Source organism: Hibiscus syriacus, unplaced genomic scaffold (genome assembly GCF_006381635.1).
Source record: "Hibiscus syriacus cultivar Baekdansim isolate YM2019G1 unplaced genomic scaffold, ASM638163v2 tig00111392_pilon, whole genome shotgun sequence".
Taxonomy (NCBI): Eukaryota; Viridiplantae; Streptophyta; class Magnoliopsida; order Malvales; family Malvaceae; genus Hibiscus; species Hibiscus syriacus.
Window position 1 is genome coordinate 4135966 of NW_024063078.1, and position 18101 is coordinate 4154066.

At 36.5% G+C, this 18101-nt stretch overlaps 2 protein-coding genes and 1 pseudogene across 2 annotated transcripts; 1 reads left to right on the forward strand and 2 right to left on the reverse strand.

Annotated features, from left to right (window-relative positions):
- Positions 1-587: 587 nt before the first annotated feature.
- On the forward strand, positions 588-2610 carry LOC120160406 (coiled-coil domain-containing protein 115-like). The gene is made up of 6 exons (XM_039170822.1): positions 588-797; positions 1113-1230; positions 1445-1567; positions 1813-1862; positions 2232-2319; positions 2400-2610. The coding sequence occupies exons 1-6, from the start codon at positions 642-644 to the stop codon at positions 2498-2500; spliced, it is 636 nt and encodes a 211-aa protein (XP_039026753.1). The 5' UTR covers positions 588-641; the 3' UTR covers positions 2501-2610.
- Positions 2611-3467: 857 nt separating this feature from the next.
- Positions 3468-10736, reverse strand: LOC120160170 (uncharacterized calcium-binding protein C800.10c-like). Its single transcript, XM_039170596.1, has 15 exons — positions 10690-10736; positions 10203-10314; positions 9186-9734; positions 8836-9127; positions 7984-8165; positions 7534-7851; positions 7156-7230; positions 6739-6810; positions 6556-6654; positions 6026-6097; positions 5835-5949; positions 4922-4990; positions 4521-4815; positions 4354-4435; positions 3468-3947 (listed from the first exon to the last, which is right to left on the reverse strand). The coding sequence occupies exons 1-15, from the start codon at positions 10734-10736 to the stop codon at positions 3468-3470; spliced, it is 2859 nt and encodes a 952-aa protein (XP_039026527.1).
- Positions 10737-16361: 5625 nt separating this feature from the next.
- LOC120160207 lies at positions 16362-17476 on the reverse strand (annotated as a pseudogene).
- Between the last annotated feature and the right edge of the window lie 625 nt (positions 17477-18101).

The following is an 18101-nucleotide window of genomic DNA, read 5'->3' on the forward strand; positions in this document are numbered from 1 at the left end:
CACATACAATTCTAACTCAAATCAATTTATATCAGTTTACCAAACTGGGTGAATTTTTTACATCCCTAACACTCAAACCTAATATACACCCTCAAATTGCACCTTTAAATCAATTAAATTTTACTTTAATCATAGATCACTTGAATTTTTATTTTAAAAAATTATGATTAATTAAATTTCTGTAATTATAAAAAATTATATTAACGATTATTAAATTATATATAAACCCCGCAAAATGTTTTCGTGTGTAAAATTTTAAATTGTAAAGAAAGAAAAGAAAATAGCATTGTGTGATGTCATGTAAATTCTTGTAAATCTCGGCTTAGGGCTTAGGGCTAGACGTGGATCAACATATTGTGCAGGGATCAATTCTGATATTATAAGATTTTAAACGAAGCTTCATATTAAAAGATTTAGTAAAGTATAGGGATAAGTTCTGATATTATACCCAAAAAGAAAAGCTACATCCCCACATTGTCCCCATGATATTGGGCTTAGGGCTCGATGTGGATCAACATATTGTGCAGTCCATCTGCTCCAATGCCTTAAATTCAATCTCCCAGTACACAAGTTCATAGGGAATCTGCAATTTCAAAGTGCAACAAGGAAATAGAACAAGAATTATTTCTGGGTTTTGGAAGATGGAAGTAGTAGATCATAAAACGCATAACTTGGAGAATGGACAAGCAGCTGAAGAAGAAGAAGAAGTAGCTGAGAATGCAAATGTTTTACAATTTATGGATTCCATGGAAGCTTATATCACCCTCACTCATTCTTTATCTTCCTTACTTCGCCAGGTAAAAAAAATTCTTTCCTTTTTATCCTATGTAATCTTTATTTTCGTTTCTGAATTTTGTTTTATGATACTCGATTGGACCAATGAATGATGAAATTTCAACTTGATTTGGGTATATAATTAAATCTCAGTTAGGTTTATTACCAATACCAAGTGAATAAAAAAAACAACGAATCGATCGAAGCGTCACCTTTGAATCTTGTATGTCTTGTCTACTTGTATGTAGTCCTTGTTGTTTGTCGACAGCATTGATCTTGTTGTGTTTTTTTCCTTCTTTCTTCTTTTTTGGTTTTAATAAGTGAAAAACCAAATACAGGGATGGCTGGAACTAGCGAGTGCTCGACATTCCATGGGTGCTTATCGTGTGAATACTGTCTTGTTAGACCATACATCTCATCCTGCTGCTACATCATTGTTTGTAGATGAGGGAAAAGGTAGTTATCAGCTTTATCTACCGAACTAATCGAATTCGGATTTAAATTTTGTTTGGAAGAGTGATTTAAGCTGCCTTTGCGAACTAGACTGGAGAAGGTTATATTTTAGCACTGAATTCTCATTCGTATTGTGCCATTAATCATAGGGTTTATTAGTTCTCTATCTTTTTGCTATAAGGAATTTATTCATGATCTGTAATAGTTGACTCTGCAGAACCGCACTTTACGTTATGTAAATGGGGATCTTCTGGTAATGAGAAGTTGTTGGGAGAGGAACAATCTAGCCAGGGCAAATCACATCCACAGCTACGACACAGGGGCGCTACCCAGCTTTCTGGTATGTTTTTCACCCTCTATATTGAAGTTCACTCATTTTGGCTGTCAACGAGCACACCACAGAGACCTACAACGTAATGAAAACTGAAACTATTTGCAAAAAAAGGATTTTGGAACTATTGTTGTTAGGCTAATTCTTGGGTAGTTTTATGCTGAAACCAAATGATGGGTTTCGTAATTGCAAACCATAACTGCTTCTTAATGGTTTGGTATGGTTTCTCACATTCCCCTTCTGTTTGTGTTTAGAGGAGAAGACCTTGTTGGAGAATAAAGCTTCGTGTGAAATTGATGACCAAGTAAGTATCCTACCACTCTTATAGAGCTTGTTTATGGTTTTGATTTCTTTTAAAACGTAGAACTGGGGAATGCCTTTGGATTATGTTGTCTTTTTCTCACTCTCACGCCATTGTTGTTGTTGTTTTGCATTTGATTTGAGTTTTAAAATTAGAGAATGCTTATCTTTGTTATTTGAGAGTGGCAGTGAAACATCTCTTTTAGTTTGTTTCCAGGGCTAACTAGAAAGACCTTTTTCTTTTATATATCTGTCAAGGAAGCTTAGCCATGAAAGATTTTCATGTTGAATTTGATTGTTTACAAGTAGTAAATTTGGACAAAAGAAACAATTACTTGGATTCATTTCGGAAAACTTTCTGTCTCCGGTTTAGGTTCAAAAGGAGAGGTCTAAATCACTGTCAGTATTTGGAACTCTAGTTTCTCCAAAGCTTCGAGCCGCCCAGCTATCATTTGAAACAGGTACACACTCAACTCAATACTTTCGAACACAGTTGGTACAAGATGAAAGTCCCCTTACAAGTTATATCATACTATTGCAGCACTAGATAGAATTGTAGAGATAGCAAACATGCGCTCGGAAATGCTCTGTGCTTTCAGTAGACTCAACAAGAAATCTGGAGGCAGTAAGGATGAAAAATAGTTGCTTCATTCCAGTAACTCTGCACAATGCATACCTCTATTTATGTTATCCCTCGTATGCTTTTCCTTTTCTCTTCTGAACTTAACAACTCGGACATACACGTTGATATTCCAAAAGAGAGAAGAAGAAGAGATGTATGTATAGTTCTGAGGTGAATGTACTCATAACATAATTTAATTTTATGCTTGTTACATTTATATCTTGTAGAGACTTTGGAGAATCCCTTGCTGAAGTATTTGGTTTACATGAAATGCATTCTTGATTTAAGTTTTTCTGTCAATCTATCTATTAAATGTCATTTCAGATATTGCTTGAATCAAAATTTAAACAATAAATGCTATATGTTATAATGATATAATCTGTTTTTTTAAACATGTCACATGCAATGTTTATACACCTTTTAAAATTTAATCTATATGATGGAGCATTAGTTTATTTAAGGTTTGTAATTTATATAATAAAAATTAGTCCATACATTTTCATCAATTCGAATTAACATTTAATACTCATGCAAATAGTTAGATTGGCATTGGCGGAAGAGCTTTATTGATACAATATTGATGGTTAGAGGGTTCAGTTGAAACATTTTGAAGTTTGAGAACTAATTTTTAAATTCTGCAAAATATGAGGATGCCAAGCGCAATTCACCCTGAAATTATATTCCACAAATACAATAGATTATTACTGCAGAACAGGCCTTGATTATCTACAACTCAAGGCAGCCGATATAGAAAAATTAGGGTTTTTCATTATTTTCCAATCACTATTCTGGCATGCCAAGCTGCCAAAAAATGTCGCCATATAAAAGAAGGAATACAGGCACAACTTTACAACAATCCAATTCCATGCTCTGCACAAATATGTAAACACAACAGTGCATAGCAAAAGGTAGCCAACCAAACAAAAACAGGAAATGAATAGAAGAGCCCGCGTGAAAATTACTTCTCTTTGTCTTTAGGATTATAGGCTAGAAAGCGCGCCAATTATCGGAATCTTTCTTCGGACTATGTTGGTCCGATGACACTTTAAATGGGCCACTGGAGCCAAACGGGTCGGAGTCATCGAATGAGAATCCATGGCTGAAGTCTTTGCTGCTATTTATGGAATCGAACCTAGTGATTGTCTCGGGTTGCCGTGAAAATCCGCTGCCAAAGTCTTTGCTACTGTCTATGGAGTCGAACCTCGTGAGCCTATCAGGTTGCGCTGAAAATCCACCATCATTCATGCTGAAGGAATCAAACCTCGAGAAACTGTCAAAATCCCTTGATGTCTCACTGAACCTTGATGGAGAGTTCCCAAATTTGGAGGCCGGAGTGCTGGGAACCGAGTCTTCAAATGTAAATGGACTCTTCTTATCATAAAAGCTATCCGCAGGAAGGGATTCCGTTCTTGTGTGTACACCAAAATCACTTGATCCGAAAAAGTCTCTGTGTTCCGAGTCCAAGTCCTGCCACGTGACATTAAAGATCAAGAATCAATACATTTCAATAAGTCAGACCGAGAAAGGATCATAATGAGCACACCAAAATATTTTAAACATATAAGAATCAGATTTTGTTGAGGATAAGCTAGGTAAAGCAGCCAGGTTTCTGCCTTGTGACAGAGCTATGAGAACAAGGTTACGGCCATGTTACATCTTGAGTCTTGACATAAAACTTAACAAAATATTGAAAGTTAAAGACATCTATAGAGTTCAGACAAACCAACAAAATATTCCAAACTATATATTATTTTTACCCCATTGCCACCATACATTGTATATGCCATTTGATTCAGCATTTTACATAATTGGCAAATCTACCATATCCTTGTAACCTAAAGAACAAAGTGTGCTTTAAGAAGTTCAGGGCCACCTTGGTGTTAACAGAATTAAATCCCCACACAGAGTCCGTATCATCATTATCGAAGGTCCCCCATCCCGATTCATCAAAACTTCTGTGAAGAAAAAAAAAGATAAAGTTAGCAAGAACAAAAAACAAAAGTAGTCAACTACAAACTTAAAAGTTTTATACATCCATACCGATGTCTTTCTGAATCTGCTTCAGTACTCTTTCCAAAATGGTCATCAGAAAATTGTCGAGATGGACTTTCTAGAGAGGTTCTTTCCGCAGGACTACCATGAGGACTTCCGGCGGATTCATCTTCACTGTGTGCATATGCAGACTCGCTCTCAAAGGCACGTTCAGCACTGAAGAGATTCCCAGTTTTTCCATTCAGATAGGAGGAATCAGGGGTCAAGCTACCATTTGGGGATGCTTTTCCTCTCTGAGAGTCGGACACATTTTTCACATCCACGGTGAGCTCATTTCCAAATCCTGAAATTTGAAATGAAAAGCCGCATAAAATTGTCCCACTCTTCGTCTTCACTGTGTGCATATGCATAACTTGATTTGCAGAATCCTAAAACAGTAAAGGAAGTACCTTCATCTTCAAACTTGTCCCACTCTTCGTCCCAGAGTGCTGCTCCCTCTGGTACTCCAGGTTGCCAACCTTAAAAAGACATTGCATATGAAACAAAAACAAAGACAAACAAAAAACTGAAGGATCATTCCATACAAAAACAAAGATAATAGTTATAACAATTAACGAACATCCAAGTCACTTTCCTTCTACTAAAGTGACTAAAAGGGTTCTTAAAGAACGAAAACAAAAATGAAATGAAACTGCGGTTCCATGCCAAAAGAGATCTAAACAGACATTACCAAGCCAAATAACAGCATAGAGCAGCCCAAAATAAAGAAGTTTAGGTTATAAAGTTCTGAAAGGTATAAATGAGGTGACCCATCCTTTGCCACCCGTTTTTATTGCCACTTTTCAACCAAACACATGTTTCGAGAAGTCAAAAGGAAAAGGAGTAACATGGAAAGCAGTGTTAAATTGCTTGTTTAATAGATCCTCTTTCTGTCAACTAATTATGAGGAAGGTTGGTTTGAGAAGTTTTAAGACCGAAATAATTTGACTTTTCCAACAGTAACATTTCAATTAAGACAGCTTAAAATAGAAAAGCAAAAAATCATAGGACAGAGTCATAGGGGGAGCCATCAGGTGTAGTCCACAGCCCATAGACATAACCATGGAAATCAGTAATATAGATTGCCAAACACAACCATAGATGTGCTCCAATAAAATAATACTCCACAGCATTACCAAGCTAAATAACTTTTGAAAGGAAGCATAGAACTTAAATAGGGTTCGACCCTCAAGAAGTTGGATCAGAAAGTAAAATGAAAAGAACAGCAAACATGATGGTAAGAATATCATACTACAATACATGTCTTTACTCGATGAAAGTTGTGAGGAAGAACTTTCTTTATTAATGAAGGATAAAAAGTACCTATGGGAAGCTCAATTACTGCAGCTGACTTGACATCATATCCATGTTTCTTGCTTCGTTCGGTCAGGGCTTTCATTAGCTCCTCAAGATCCGATTGTATGCGGTCAGCACGGACCTAGGTAAGTGATGATGCCTCAGTGTCAGAACATTTTATTCATTCACAAAACATTTAGTTGACCGGTTTAAATTACCTGAAGAATACCATCTGCACTTCCCCCTTGTTCCATGTTAACAATAGCCTGATGCAATTCTGTCTTCCTCTCCTAAAAACAAGAAAATTACAAAAAATGGTGAAATAAAGAAAAAGGGGCCTGAAAGGGATATGAAGACCTACATACTACATGATAACATGTGGCTAGTAAGCAAAATGTTGTAGCCATAGGCCAATTTAAGGAAATAATGGAAGCACATACTAGATTAATATGCAGAGATATAATTTTAGGATGGAAATAAGGAAAAAAACACGAGAACAAAGACTCAGACATATGAAACAAAGCTTAAAGATCAATAAGTCATCTCCTCTTATCCCAAAAAAAAAAGATGATGCCTTGACAGACACTCAGGAATTGAGAAGAGGATATCAACATCTAGATATTTCAATCCAGGAAGATTCATGTGAAGAAACCCATTGTAATACAAACTGTTAAACCAATATACAACGGCTCAAATAGCCCAAACCAACTCAAGGTCATTCACGCATAGAAGAAAAAGTGATGATTACCTGAACCTCACGAAATTTTGCCTCTTCAATTGTTAATTTCGAAGCTATTTCTGCAACTTGTTTGTATCTCTCTTCATATTTCTTTGCCAACATTTCAGCCTGCAACACAACTTGTTAGCCAGAAATCAATAAAACTGTGTCCAAATAAATGACATAAACACTTCTTCACATTTTAGGCAGTACCTCACGCTTATCTGCAATTGCCCTTTCCGTGATTTCGTTTAGTCTATTATCACATCTGCTTTTATACATGACCTGAACATAGGAACAACGGAAGTGGTATAAAAAATGGTTGAATTTTGAAGTTCCAAAATTTCCCAGCCTTGGCATACAATTCAACTAACCAATTAAATTAGTAAAAGAACCAGCATTCAGGCTTTGCATTTAAATCTTAATGAGAACAATGTTGAATTACTAATACAATGCTTTCAGTAGGCTGAAACAACCTAAAAAGGATATCATGCACACACATACAATAGTCGTTCTAGTTCTTGATTCTATAACCAAGATGAGGAGCTTGACTACAGGTTTAATAAAAATGAGAAACCCCCCCCCCCCGCCGGGCACAAGTGTCTCCAAAGTGAAATAGAAAATACTCACAAGTTCCTGCATTTTCTCACGGTAGAACTCAAGCTTCTCTCTGGAATCCAAAATCACTTTTTCAGTTCCACTAGCCTGCCAAATTTCAAATAATTATGCTCCTCATTATCCTTCAGGAACGAATAAAAAACATCAAAAGGCTAGCTTAAAAAATATTTTCATAAGTGTTAATAAAACACTCGAAACTCTCACCAAACCTATGGAAGAATGGAAAGGAACAACTGAAGTGGGTACATGCCCACATGTGTGTGTAGTGCTAGTGTTTGTGTGTGTGAGAGAGAGAGTATTTGAGCATTATCTAGAAATGTCATGCCTTGTCTCCATTAGCAATTACATCTTGGCTGTTCGATTCTCTGAATTCTGTTCATTGTTATCAACTTGAGTTCCAAAGGAGTCATCCAAAACAGGTGCTCTTGGCTTTTGTTGGTTGGACATTGTAGTAGTATCAGCAGAAGCATTGGGAAGAATTGGAGGCTTTAAACCAGCTGAGTGAGTAATCGGCTGTGCACCTATCCCTGGCTGAGCACTCATCCCAGGCTGGGCACCCATCCCTGGCTGAGCACCCATTCCTGGCTGGGCACCCATCCCTGGCTGGGCACCCATTCGCTTCCTGGCTGGGCACCCCTGGCTGGGCACCCATCCCTGGCTGGGCACCCATTCCTGGCTGGGCCCCCGTTCCAGGCTGCTGTCCGAAACCTAATGGCAATAGTCATTTTCATCAAGATGATTCTTGGGTGACAACAATGGGAACTAAAAAAATTAAAGTTATTATAAGAGATCCAAACTAATACCAGGATTAGGACCCCAAGCTGGATTTCCATATGAAACGTTGGGTTGGCCTGTCATGGACAAGAGTGTCTCATCAAACATAACATTTCTAGGGAGTGCAGATGGAAGAGGACAGCCTTCCCTATACCGCTCCATCAAATAGAGAGCAAAGCAGAACTCTCTCAAAGAAAGCATACTATCACTATCCTGATCAGATAAGTCCCAAACCTGCTTCAAAACCTCTGAGAAAGACAAAATAACAAAGTTAAACATGTTTACCTGATTAACAAAGACTGCATTCCAGCAGGACCAACCATGGAAATATTTCAAAGAAACACTGCACTGATAGAACTTCTCCAGCAAGGTTCACGCCAAAATATTTTAGTCAAAACAAGGATTTATGGAATGTTACCATCTAAAAAAAACCTAGGTAACATCAGTTTACCACCCTAGCAGCAAAATGTATTTTTATTACCCAAAATCTACAAGAATAAATCTTAATAACCAGCATAATTAAAAACAAACATTTATCGATATAACTCCAAATGATAATGATAATATTCACACAAATTGTCTGAAAAAAAGGCATCAGACCATGAGCATAAATAACAAAATATATATTTTGGGCTTTTAGCATCTGACGACAGGGAATTCCTAACACTATTTCTAATGCATAAGAAATCACCATTCATGTTACACAAGCTAAACAGATAAAACCATCTATGTCATACATCACATTCATATCTCAGAAAATAATTTGAATAAAAACATATGAAGTAACCATACCCTAGGTAGCCTCCAACTCAAAAATAGATTCCTCGCCTGCTCGCCAGTTATTTTCCCATCTCTGTCAGTGTCCACTTCTATGAACACTTTGTATATTTTCTGAACATCAGATGGTTTCATTTTTGCCATGGAGGTTGGGAACTGCTCGAAGCAGCATTCCCAGTTCGACAGAGATCCCAGATGGTGTAATAGAGGAGGAACTTTGGGACGAAGCTTGTTGGCCTGGGATTAAAGAAGGGTATGGCCTTTGACTTTGACTACCAGCAGAAGGCACAAACAATGTACTTTGCAATGAGTCAAGAGAGTTGGACTTAACTAATGGTTGGGGTACACTTGAAACTGGTCTAATCCCTGATGAGGTGGGTGCACTGTGAGGAGAAAAGGTTGTGTGATAATTCTTGTTTTGACATAAATGAGGCTGCAGAAATTCATCACCTCCAAATGTGGTGTTAGAAGGAGCCCATTTCCAGAACAACCAATGCTTTAGAATCATTAGCAGTAGGCTGGGAAGGCAAGGAAACTGCTGTTTGAAGCTTTGGTTCTGGGTGGAGTGAACCCTCCTGGGCCAGTTGAAGCTCCACCAGTCTTTCCAGCAAGCAATTGCTTGACATATTTTGATTTGTGAAATCAGGACCAGTAGCAGCAGTGGGCATAGATTGATGTGAAAGAGAAATAGAACCAGCGGGCATAGCTTGAGGTTGACCGCCTGTACTACCTCCCCTAGAAAACTCCGGAGCTGCAATACCTTGAGGATGCAGGGCAGTAGCAGCAGGCATGGTCTGCGGGGGTCTCATTGACAGGTTTTGTTGAGAAGGGAAATGCTGCTGGCCCATACCAGCATTTGGAGCTCCTGGTCCTCTGAACCCAGGACTTGAAGAGGATGCTGGCATAGCTGCACCTGTCTGTGGAGCGGATATGGAAGGAAAATTAATCTGTGGCGCTGGAATTTTTGCTGCAGCAGGACCATACAATGCTGCCTTGACAATGTCTGGTGTTAATTCGCGCCTTTGTGCTACAGTCACAAGCTTGAGAGCATTAAAAACTCTGGCTTACTTAGGGAACCACTGTGGCTTTGATCAGCATTGTCCATATCTGAAATCATAGGATAAAACAATATGAATGAGCCCATAATATTAAACTCCTTGCTCGAATAAATTAATTCAAAAAAGAGGGTAGAGGGCACAAATCACTGTAGAGCAGTATAACAAGTTATGTGTACTAACACAAATCAGAAATCAAAATTTCCAGTCCCTAAACTATGCCATTTACTGTGTGAAAACCCATCATTGACCACCAAATGCTACAGAAAGTACAGCAAGGCTGAAGCATTACATCTGTTGTTTCATCAGAATTAAAAACAATTCTTCATTTTTTTCTATTCTATCAAACTATAGATGTACTGATCTACAAACCACCGACTTGTAGCCTCTCCTTTCTTGTATGCAAGTTTTGTTTAACAGGCAGTACATCAATAAATTCTAGAACAAACTGACCGCCACTGGTTCAGCAGCTAACAAAGGAAAGTAAACATTTAAAGCATCCATAAGAAACATAGTCACAAAACAATTAGAAAAAGTTTCTATTACTGCCAATTGCAACTTCAGCCTGCAAGACATGTATCTCAGTACAATAAAGGCTTATTAAAGACATCCTTGTAAAAAAAGAAGACGGCAATCAAAACCTTAACTATTCGATAAATTATTGACGTAGTACAAGGAACAAAATCCACATAAGCAATCGACAAGTAGGCCAAGAGAAATATGAAGAAACAGACTGATAATTGTACAAGAGAAAAACAACTGCAAAATGTTTAGGCTTATTGAGAAATTTCACCATGTTACAATCAAATGCAATCTAACCTAAATTCCAAAAACGGCAAGTTCCCAGAAGTCCCGATTCTAATAGGAAATGAAACGTGAGAGAGAGAGAGAGAGAGAGGTAAAGGTAAAGGGACCTGAGCGAGGACTTGTTTGGACAAACCGGATCCTTGAAAGAAGCAACAGCCTCAGCTCCACTAATTCTGCCATCTCCATCTAAATCTGCTTCCTGAAGTAAGATTCGAATTGATCCTGATTTTGCCCCGCCATCTCAACGCCCCAAAACAAAGAATCGAAGCAGATTCCGAACTAATCGGATAACTCTCCCAGGTCAGGCTAGAACAATAAAATCCACCAGATCACAAACTCGAGTACACGGGGGAACGCAACATGTTCCAAAAATAGAAAATACAATTCGAACCCAAAATTCAAAAGTGTACAGAATCAAACGGGGAGTGAAGATGAAATGGGATTTAGGGTGTTTCGGTGGTTAGATCGAGGAGAGGTGAGGAAATAGAAACGAGAGATGAAGCAGAGGAGAAAAAGAGATTCAAAAACGATCGCTGGCTAAATTATTAAGAAATGGGTGAAGTAGGAGAGACAATCAGAGATGATGTGGGCTTGGTGGGCTGTTTCTAGAATCGCCATGAACATCAGATCGTGAACCAGTTTTAGATTCTATTTTATCGTAGTTTTGCATTAGCCCAAAACCCAAAGTGCAAATTTTCTTGGATCGTACAGAGTAAAGTACATTACTTTGCACATGAAATTCCCATTGGCTTTATTTGCCACTTGCCTGCCGCGGTCAGCAGAGAATCCTCCAACCAAAGGCTTGCTTATTTTATTATTTTTTATTTTAAATGTCATTATTTTACTTTTATATATATTTTTCAAACTTATAAACTTATAACAACCTAAATATTTCTAAAAATTAAAGATAAACTACACAATCCATTATTTTTCTTTGATTTTAATCACTCAACTTTCAAAGATTATATTTTTATCACTTATATTATCATTAGTTATAAATAATCACTCAAACATTAATTTTTGTTGTATTAATGACGTAACAAGCTAACAAAAATAATTAAATATTAATTAATATTAAACTTCAGCTAAAAAAAATTTAGTAAAGAAAACATCCCATCATCATCTTCAAACAAATCTTTCTTATTATGTTTTCTCGGTTTAATTTTTTATCAAAAAATAAAACTTTTCAAAATTGTAAATCAACTCTCGAACTTCTAAATGTATCTTCATCCGATCTCTATCATCTACCATCATATGACCACCAAAATAAATTATATTATTCATCTTGTCAAATTTTCCATGAGAATTCGTTACCAAAGCCCTAAATAAAATTCAATAAGTATTTTCTTTTTTATCTTTGGTTGGGTATTGCCACTTGGTTTGAGTTTTTGAATGATGGTTATTGATGGTATTACCTCAGTAACAACAATATTGAACAACAATGAATGAAAAATGATAATGATGGTAAGGAAATTTTATGGTTATGCTAGTGGGATAATGGATGATGTAAGGATTATGATGATGGATTAAGTGTTTGTTGTGAACATCAATTATCGGTGAAGGTCGATGCAATGAGAGAAATCGAAGCTGGTTGCACTGAGAGATATGGTCCTTTGCAGCTACTACGATTTAGAGATTTTAATACTTCGTCTTCAGTAATATCAAAAGTTCGAATCCTAACATTTAAGAATGGGCAAACTAAATTAGAAGGATCACCATCACCTCTATATACTTAATTTAAATTAGTCGATTAATAAATCAGATACTAATGATTATACCAAAAAAATAATTTTTTCAGCTAATGGTGTTAACGGGGAGGGGTTGATGGTGGTTATGTATGGTAGTGGTTAATTTGATGACAGTGTGAAAGGTCGTGTACGACGGTGAATGACGTAAGGTTTAACTAAAAGAAATATATGATTAAATGAATACGAGTCTTAACTATTACTAAATTCATTATTATAATTAAAGTTCAGGGATCAAATTAAAATTAATATTTTTTTAATATGCCACGTCTTTAATGTAACGAGGATTAACATTTGATTGCCCATTTTTAAATTAACCACCTACATAAAATGACTAAATATAACATCTTAAAATTAAATAATCAAATAAAAAAAACTTATGGTTTGTACAATTTACCAACAATAAGGGTGTGTTTGGTTCGCAGAATGTAAGATTACCAGTGGAAATAAAGATTATCCGGTAATAGGATTACTGTGAATGTTGTATTTTGTGTTTGGTTGGTTTAGTATGAATGTAAGATTATGTTTGGTTAAAGGAATAAAAGATTATTAGAATGTATATTTGATCAAATTGTCCTTATTATATATTTGTATAATATTACAAGTTGGAAAATATTTATATGTTTTCTTTAAAAAAAATTAAATTCATAAAATTTATATATTTTTTTTACAAAATTAAAAATATAAAAAATGTTTAATGAAATGGTAAAATTTTATTTTAACCCCTGAACTTCATATAAAATTTTAATTATAGACTTTTTTTTTGTAAATTTAAAATAGTTTAAGGATAAATTGTAATGAAAATTAAGGGCATTTTAGTCTAAAATGCCGGTAATGTTACAATACCTAAGGGAATGGAGGTAATGACATTCCCGGTAATATACCCCAAAAAATCCACTATTGGTAATAAAACATTACCGGGAATGACATTCTCGGCCAAACCAAACGGGGAATGTGGATTCCATTCCCAGGAGAATCACATATTCCCAATCCAAACGGCCCCTAAGTATCCAACAACGCCCTAAAATATTGATTCAATAATATTAGAATAAATTCCCATAACAGGATTGGCCTATAAGGACTTCACAAGAAGTTTACTTACCGATAATAATTCGATATTATAGTAAAATTTAATTAATTTATATCTCAAATTTTTTCCCGAATTTTCTTGGATCTACTCTTATGCCTTATGTGGAGATTATGTGACCAAGGAAATCAACTTCGGCTAACCAAAATTCACACTTTGACAATTTAGCATACAACTTCTTCTCGCGAAGTATTTGAAGAACTGGCAACATCGCGTCCAGTTCAAGGGGAAGGCATTCCTCTGCCAATTTCTTTGACCTAAATATGGAGATGTTCTCGACGCAACAATCTGTGCAGTTTCCATTTGACACGACGGCTTCAAGCTCCAGGGGATGTATTCTACTGAGATCTCAATGTCGATATATCAAACTCGTACTCTTACTATTATACATAGTTATTCCCTTGTTTCAAACTTAAACGGGGTTCCACGATCGAGGCATCGCTGCCTCCGCAGACGTATCAAAGACTCGGGCTTGGGCCGACACCACGATCCGCGTCGGTCCACGCCCTGAGCCGATCGGCGGACCGGCTGTTGCCGTTTCACATCCGACCGGGGCGCATCGCCGGCTATGATTCAGGTGGGAGTGAAGGGTTCAACAGGAACAATAAAAACTTGTCGCCTACACGACTTTGTTGTTGTCCATTGTTTGAAATGTATTTCGTTAGATGAAAGGAGAACAACTACACTAAGCAATTGGAGAGCGCTGTAGATTTCCATGGTTATCCTCGATTAGAAAAGCTTCAGCTAAATTTCAACATTGAATTCTCATAATTGAAAATTTTCACTTCGATGTCTCATAATTCCCAAAACTTGCAAAATAGTCATTTTACTATCTCATGGTTCCAAATTAATCCAAATCAACTTTCAAAGCATGTAGAACTCATATCAAAGTCAATATCTATAAATAACCTGTAAATAAGCAATTCATTTATATAAGATTTCAATGCCAAATCAAAGTTCTCAATAATAGCATCCAAAGAATCTATGTAACACACTATTTGCTTTTCCATACCAGTTATAGAATCATTTGAAAGAGGTTCGGCTTAAAAGTTTAGTTTAAGCATGTTTAGTAGATTTTCATGGTACCACCGGATTCCATTTTCTTGATCTGTATCTCGGACCATGAATCCATGCTAACGGAACGGACGAATGAGATACCTCGTCCAAATTAAGGGGAAGAGGTTCATGAATATCGGGCGCATCGACCATTCACACGATCACGTCCTTACGGGAACCATGTCCGACTAACCCCACCGTGATGGGGAGCTAACCTTCTTTTTTTCCCTTATTGATCTTGTGGAGGAACATGATTGTTACTTGTTTTGTTTTACTGGGAACTTCTGATGGATGCGGCAATGAATGGATACTGAGTAAATTTTTTTATTGTGTCGAATGTTATAGTGTGATGGATTCTAGCAAGATTTCAAGTTGGATATAATTTAGTCTTGGAAGTCTTACGGAATAATTAAAAGAGAAAGAACATTATCACTTTATTCCATTTCGGGTGGATTACTCGATGAATAAATTTGTGGAATTGTATATAAAAGAGATAGTTCGACTGCATGGAGTGCCTATATCTATAGTGTTCAATCGAGACCCAAGGTTTGAGTGGATTGTCTTAACTTATTATAAATCTGCTTTTGACGATTTTAAATTAAAAGTGTATTCCATCAGTGTCACTTAAAAAATTGATTAGTTGTTTAAAATTTGGGAACAAAAGGTAGTACCGATACTTCCTATAGGAGTACTGATACTCTCTGTCCTGGGCAGTTTTATTTTGCAGAGAAAACATTCCCAACGGCTCCAAATCACTTCCAGATGCATCCGCTTTCAGATGTCGATCCAAGTAATTGGTCGAAGTCGACAATTGTCCCAGTATTCAATCTGCACACTACCCTAAACCAGCTTAGTAGTTCGTTGTAAGATGCATCCCATTCGCCATGAAATTTTCGAATAACATTCTGTTTTGCTCTTGAAGAAGCTCGAAAGCATCATCACTTGCTGACTCAACACCTCAAACTTCATCATTAAATTCCCCATAAACCAAAGGAGCAACCACGACCTCAGACCTAGCAGCCACATCATCCAATGTCCCATGCATGAAGGTGTTGAATGAGCATGCACAGTCACGATCCCATATTGCCTGCAGATCCTTTCGAACGAGCCAGGGAACGGTTCTGGACCAAGTTCAATGATGAAAAGGTAAAGATTTTCAGTTTCTGTATGGTTTTTATATAACAAGTCTGGACACACACTTGTAAATAAAGTTGTTTAGACTCAGGTCCTTTGAGGTCAAATGATAAGTTTTAGGGTAGATTACAAATTTAGTAATTAAAGTATCAATTTTGGTCTATTTTAGTACCTAGACTTAAAAAAAATTCAAAATCATATCTAAAGTTTACTTTTTGTTTCATTTTAATACCTCGTCATTAAAAACTGCATTTAGTACCTAAACTATCAAATTTGATCCATTTTATACCTAATTTTTAACATTTTTCAAAACTTAAGTTTGATTTAGTTACTAAACGTGTTTTAGTACCTAGACTATCATTTTTTCAAAACTTAACAACAATGTACTTAAATGAAATAAAAACTAAACTTTATGTGCGATTTTGAAAAAATTAAAAGTTTAAGTACTAAAACGAATCAAAATTATAGTTTAGGTAATAAATATTGTTCTCCTTGATATTCTAAATTTGAACAAAAACATTTAAAGAGTGAATGTCAATAATTTAAAAACATTATTATTATTATTATTATTATTATTATTATTTTGTGATTCAAATAATTCCCTACTCCTTGAAAACCTAAAGATCTAATTACCCTCGTAAAAGAAAAACAATGTCATAAGACTACATACACGCTAGGGAATGCTTTGAGCTGATTTGATTTACTCATAAACCAAACACATAACAACGTATATCAACAATGTCATTAGATGAAATTAACATGTAACTCGTATCTAAATCACAACTATACATCCGATTTACTAAATACTAATATGATCACGCTGTCGGGATTCTTAATCTCTTCTTCCCTAAATCGAATCCAACAGGTTCAATCAAACATGCCAAGAAATCATCCGAGTAAGCCATATTGTTCCACTAGATTGGTGTAAGAATCATAGCCTCGTGACGATTCAACTTTCCCAATCAGTTGATCAATCCCTGTATCAGGATTCTGGAAATAGAAGCTCTCAACCCCGTTTGCAATGTTATTAACGAACTCCGAACTCTTTTTCGTCCTATGATCATTTGCACCGACACCTCCGATCGTGATTCTGGTTCCCCATCGACGGAACCAGTGGATGCATGTAACTTTTTTTTCGAACGAGCACGACGATTCTGAAACCAGTTGTATACATTCGTTTCGGAAATCTGTCCGTGCTGTGCTAGTTCAGATGCTATCTCCTTGATTTTCTGCTTGCCCGGAGTCCCGGTTCCTTGCTCGTATATATTCTCCAGAATCTGGAGTTGCAGTGCGGTTGGAGTCCATCGCTGTCTAGCAGTGATTTTGTGGCCAATAGAGGCTGATATTGGGTCACAGTATAGATTCCCCAATCTGATTCCTGAGGCACAAAAAATGAATTAAATTGAATAATCCATTAAGCGAAGAAGAAACAAAGGGAAAGGGGATAAAACCAGTGCAGTCGTGGTGGGCGGAGATGGATTTATGTAACTCGGCGAGCTGCTCAGAAATGGCGGCGTAAGCAACGATCTGTTTCCTCAATTCCTCTACCTGTTCATCGGTCATCACTTTCCCGCAAACCCCCCTCTGGATTTGGTACTGCAAATACTCGTCCGCTTGTTGCATCTCTTGATTTTCCCACTCCATTTTCGCCGAAAATAAGCTTACCGTTGGAAACCCAGTTCCAATTTATGGAGCAAGAAGCGGCAACAAAGATGGTAATTGCAAATACTTGATTAGAAAACGAGCAATTAAGGGAGCGAAAAAAACTGCATAATTAGCAGAGAAGAGAGAAAGATAGTCATTTCGCGTCCGTACTGCCGGGTTGCGCGGGTAAACTTTGTGTCTGATTATGGGAATTTTTTAGCAGTTGGGTCAATCGCGATCGTGGTAGCCGTCGGAGGAGGGTAATTCCGTCAACCACGTTTCATTATTGAAATTCGTTTCCAAGTAAAATCACGGCTGAAAATTCAAACCAAATTATATGCTAAATTGCCTTACTGGACACTTTGACAATGACTGGAAAAGCCCAGAACCAGAAGGATACACATACGTATAATTTTATATCTCGGTTGGTGAATTTATAAAATTTAAAAAAATAAAAAATAAATATTTAGTAAAAAAATTATAAAAATATTTAAAATATATAAAAATTTAGAGGACGATACTCACCCTCGCTTAGGTTCATCTCTAGTAAGCCGTGCTTGTTTGGTGAGCCTCCGGCCGATGGGGGCGGCGATTAAGCAAATTTGAGTTGGGATCATGAAATCTACAACATGTGTACTTTAAGATCCACTAGGCAATAAAACTACAGTATGTTCTTTTATGGATTTGGTCCTTAACTTTTATTTTTATTTATTTGAAAATATAAAAATGATTAGAAGATTAATATTAAAACTTCTTTTATGTGAAAGTGAATAGTTTTAATAATATAATTGCTATAGGTAATGAGTAAATGCAAAACAATTAGAAAGAAATATAATAACATAGAGATTTACATTGGAAATTTTAAAATGACTATCTAGT

What these genes read in the sequence shown, in the direction of transcription:
- LOC120160170 (XM_039170596.1), bottom strand. Translation starts at nt 10,736, where the DNA reads ATGGCAGAATTAGTGGAGCTGAGGCTGTTGCTTCTTTCAAGGATCCG. An exon ending in TAGCTGCTGAACCAGTGGCG is followed by an intron (nt 9,735 to 10,202) that starts GTCAGTTTGTTC and finishes AATGCTCTCAAG; the next exon opens with CTTGTGACTGTAGCACAAAG. An exon ending in TTAATTCTGTTAACACCAAG is followed by an intron (nt 3,948 to 4,353) that starts GTGGCCCTGAAC and finishes GTCACGTGGCAG; the next exon opens with GACTTGGACTCGGAACACAG.
- LOC120160406 (XM_039170822.1), top strand. Translation starts at nt 642, where the DNA reads ATGGAAGTAGTAGATCATAAAACGCATAACTTGGAGAATGGACAAGCA. An exon ending in GGGCGCTACCCAGCTTTCTG is followed by an intron (nt 1,568 to 1,812) that starts GTATGTTTTTCA and finishes GTTTGTGTTTAG; the next exon opens with AGGAGAAGACCTTGTTGGAG. An exon ending in CCAGCTATCATTTGAAACAG is followed by an intron (nt 2,320 to 2,399) that starts GTACACACTCAA and finishes ATACTATTGCAG; the next exon opens with CACTAGATAGAATTGTAGAG.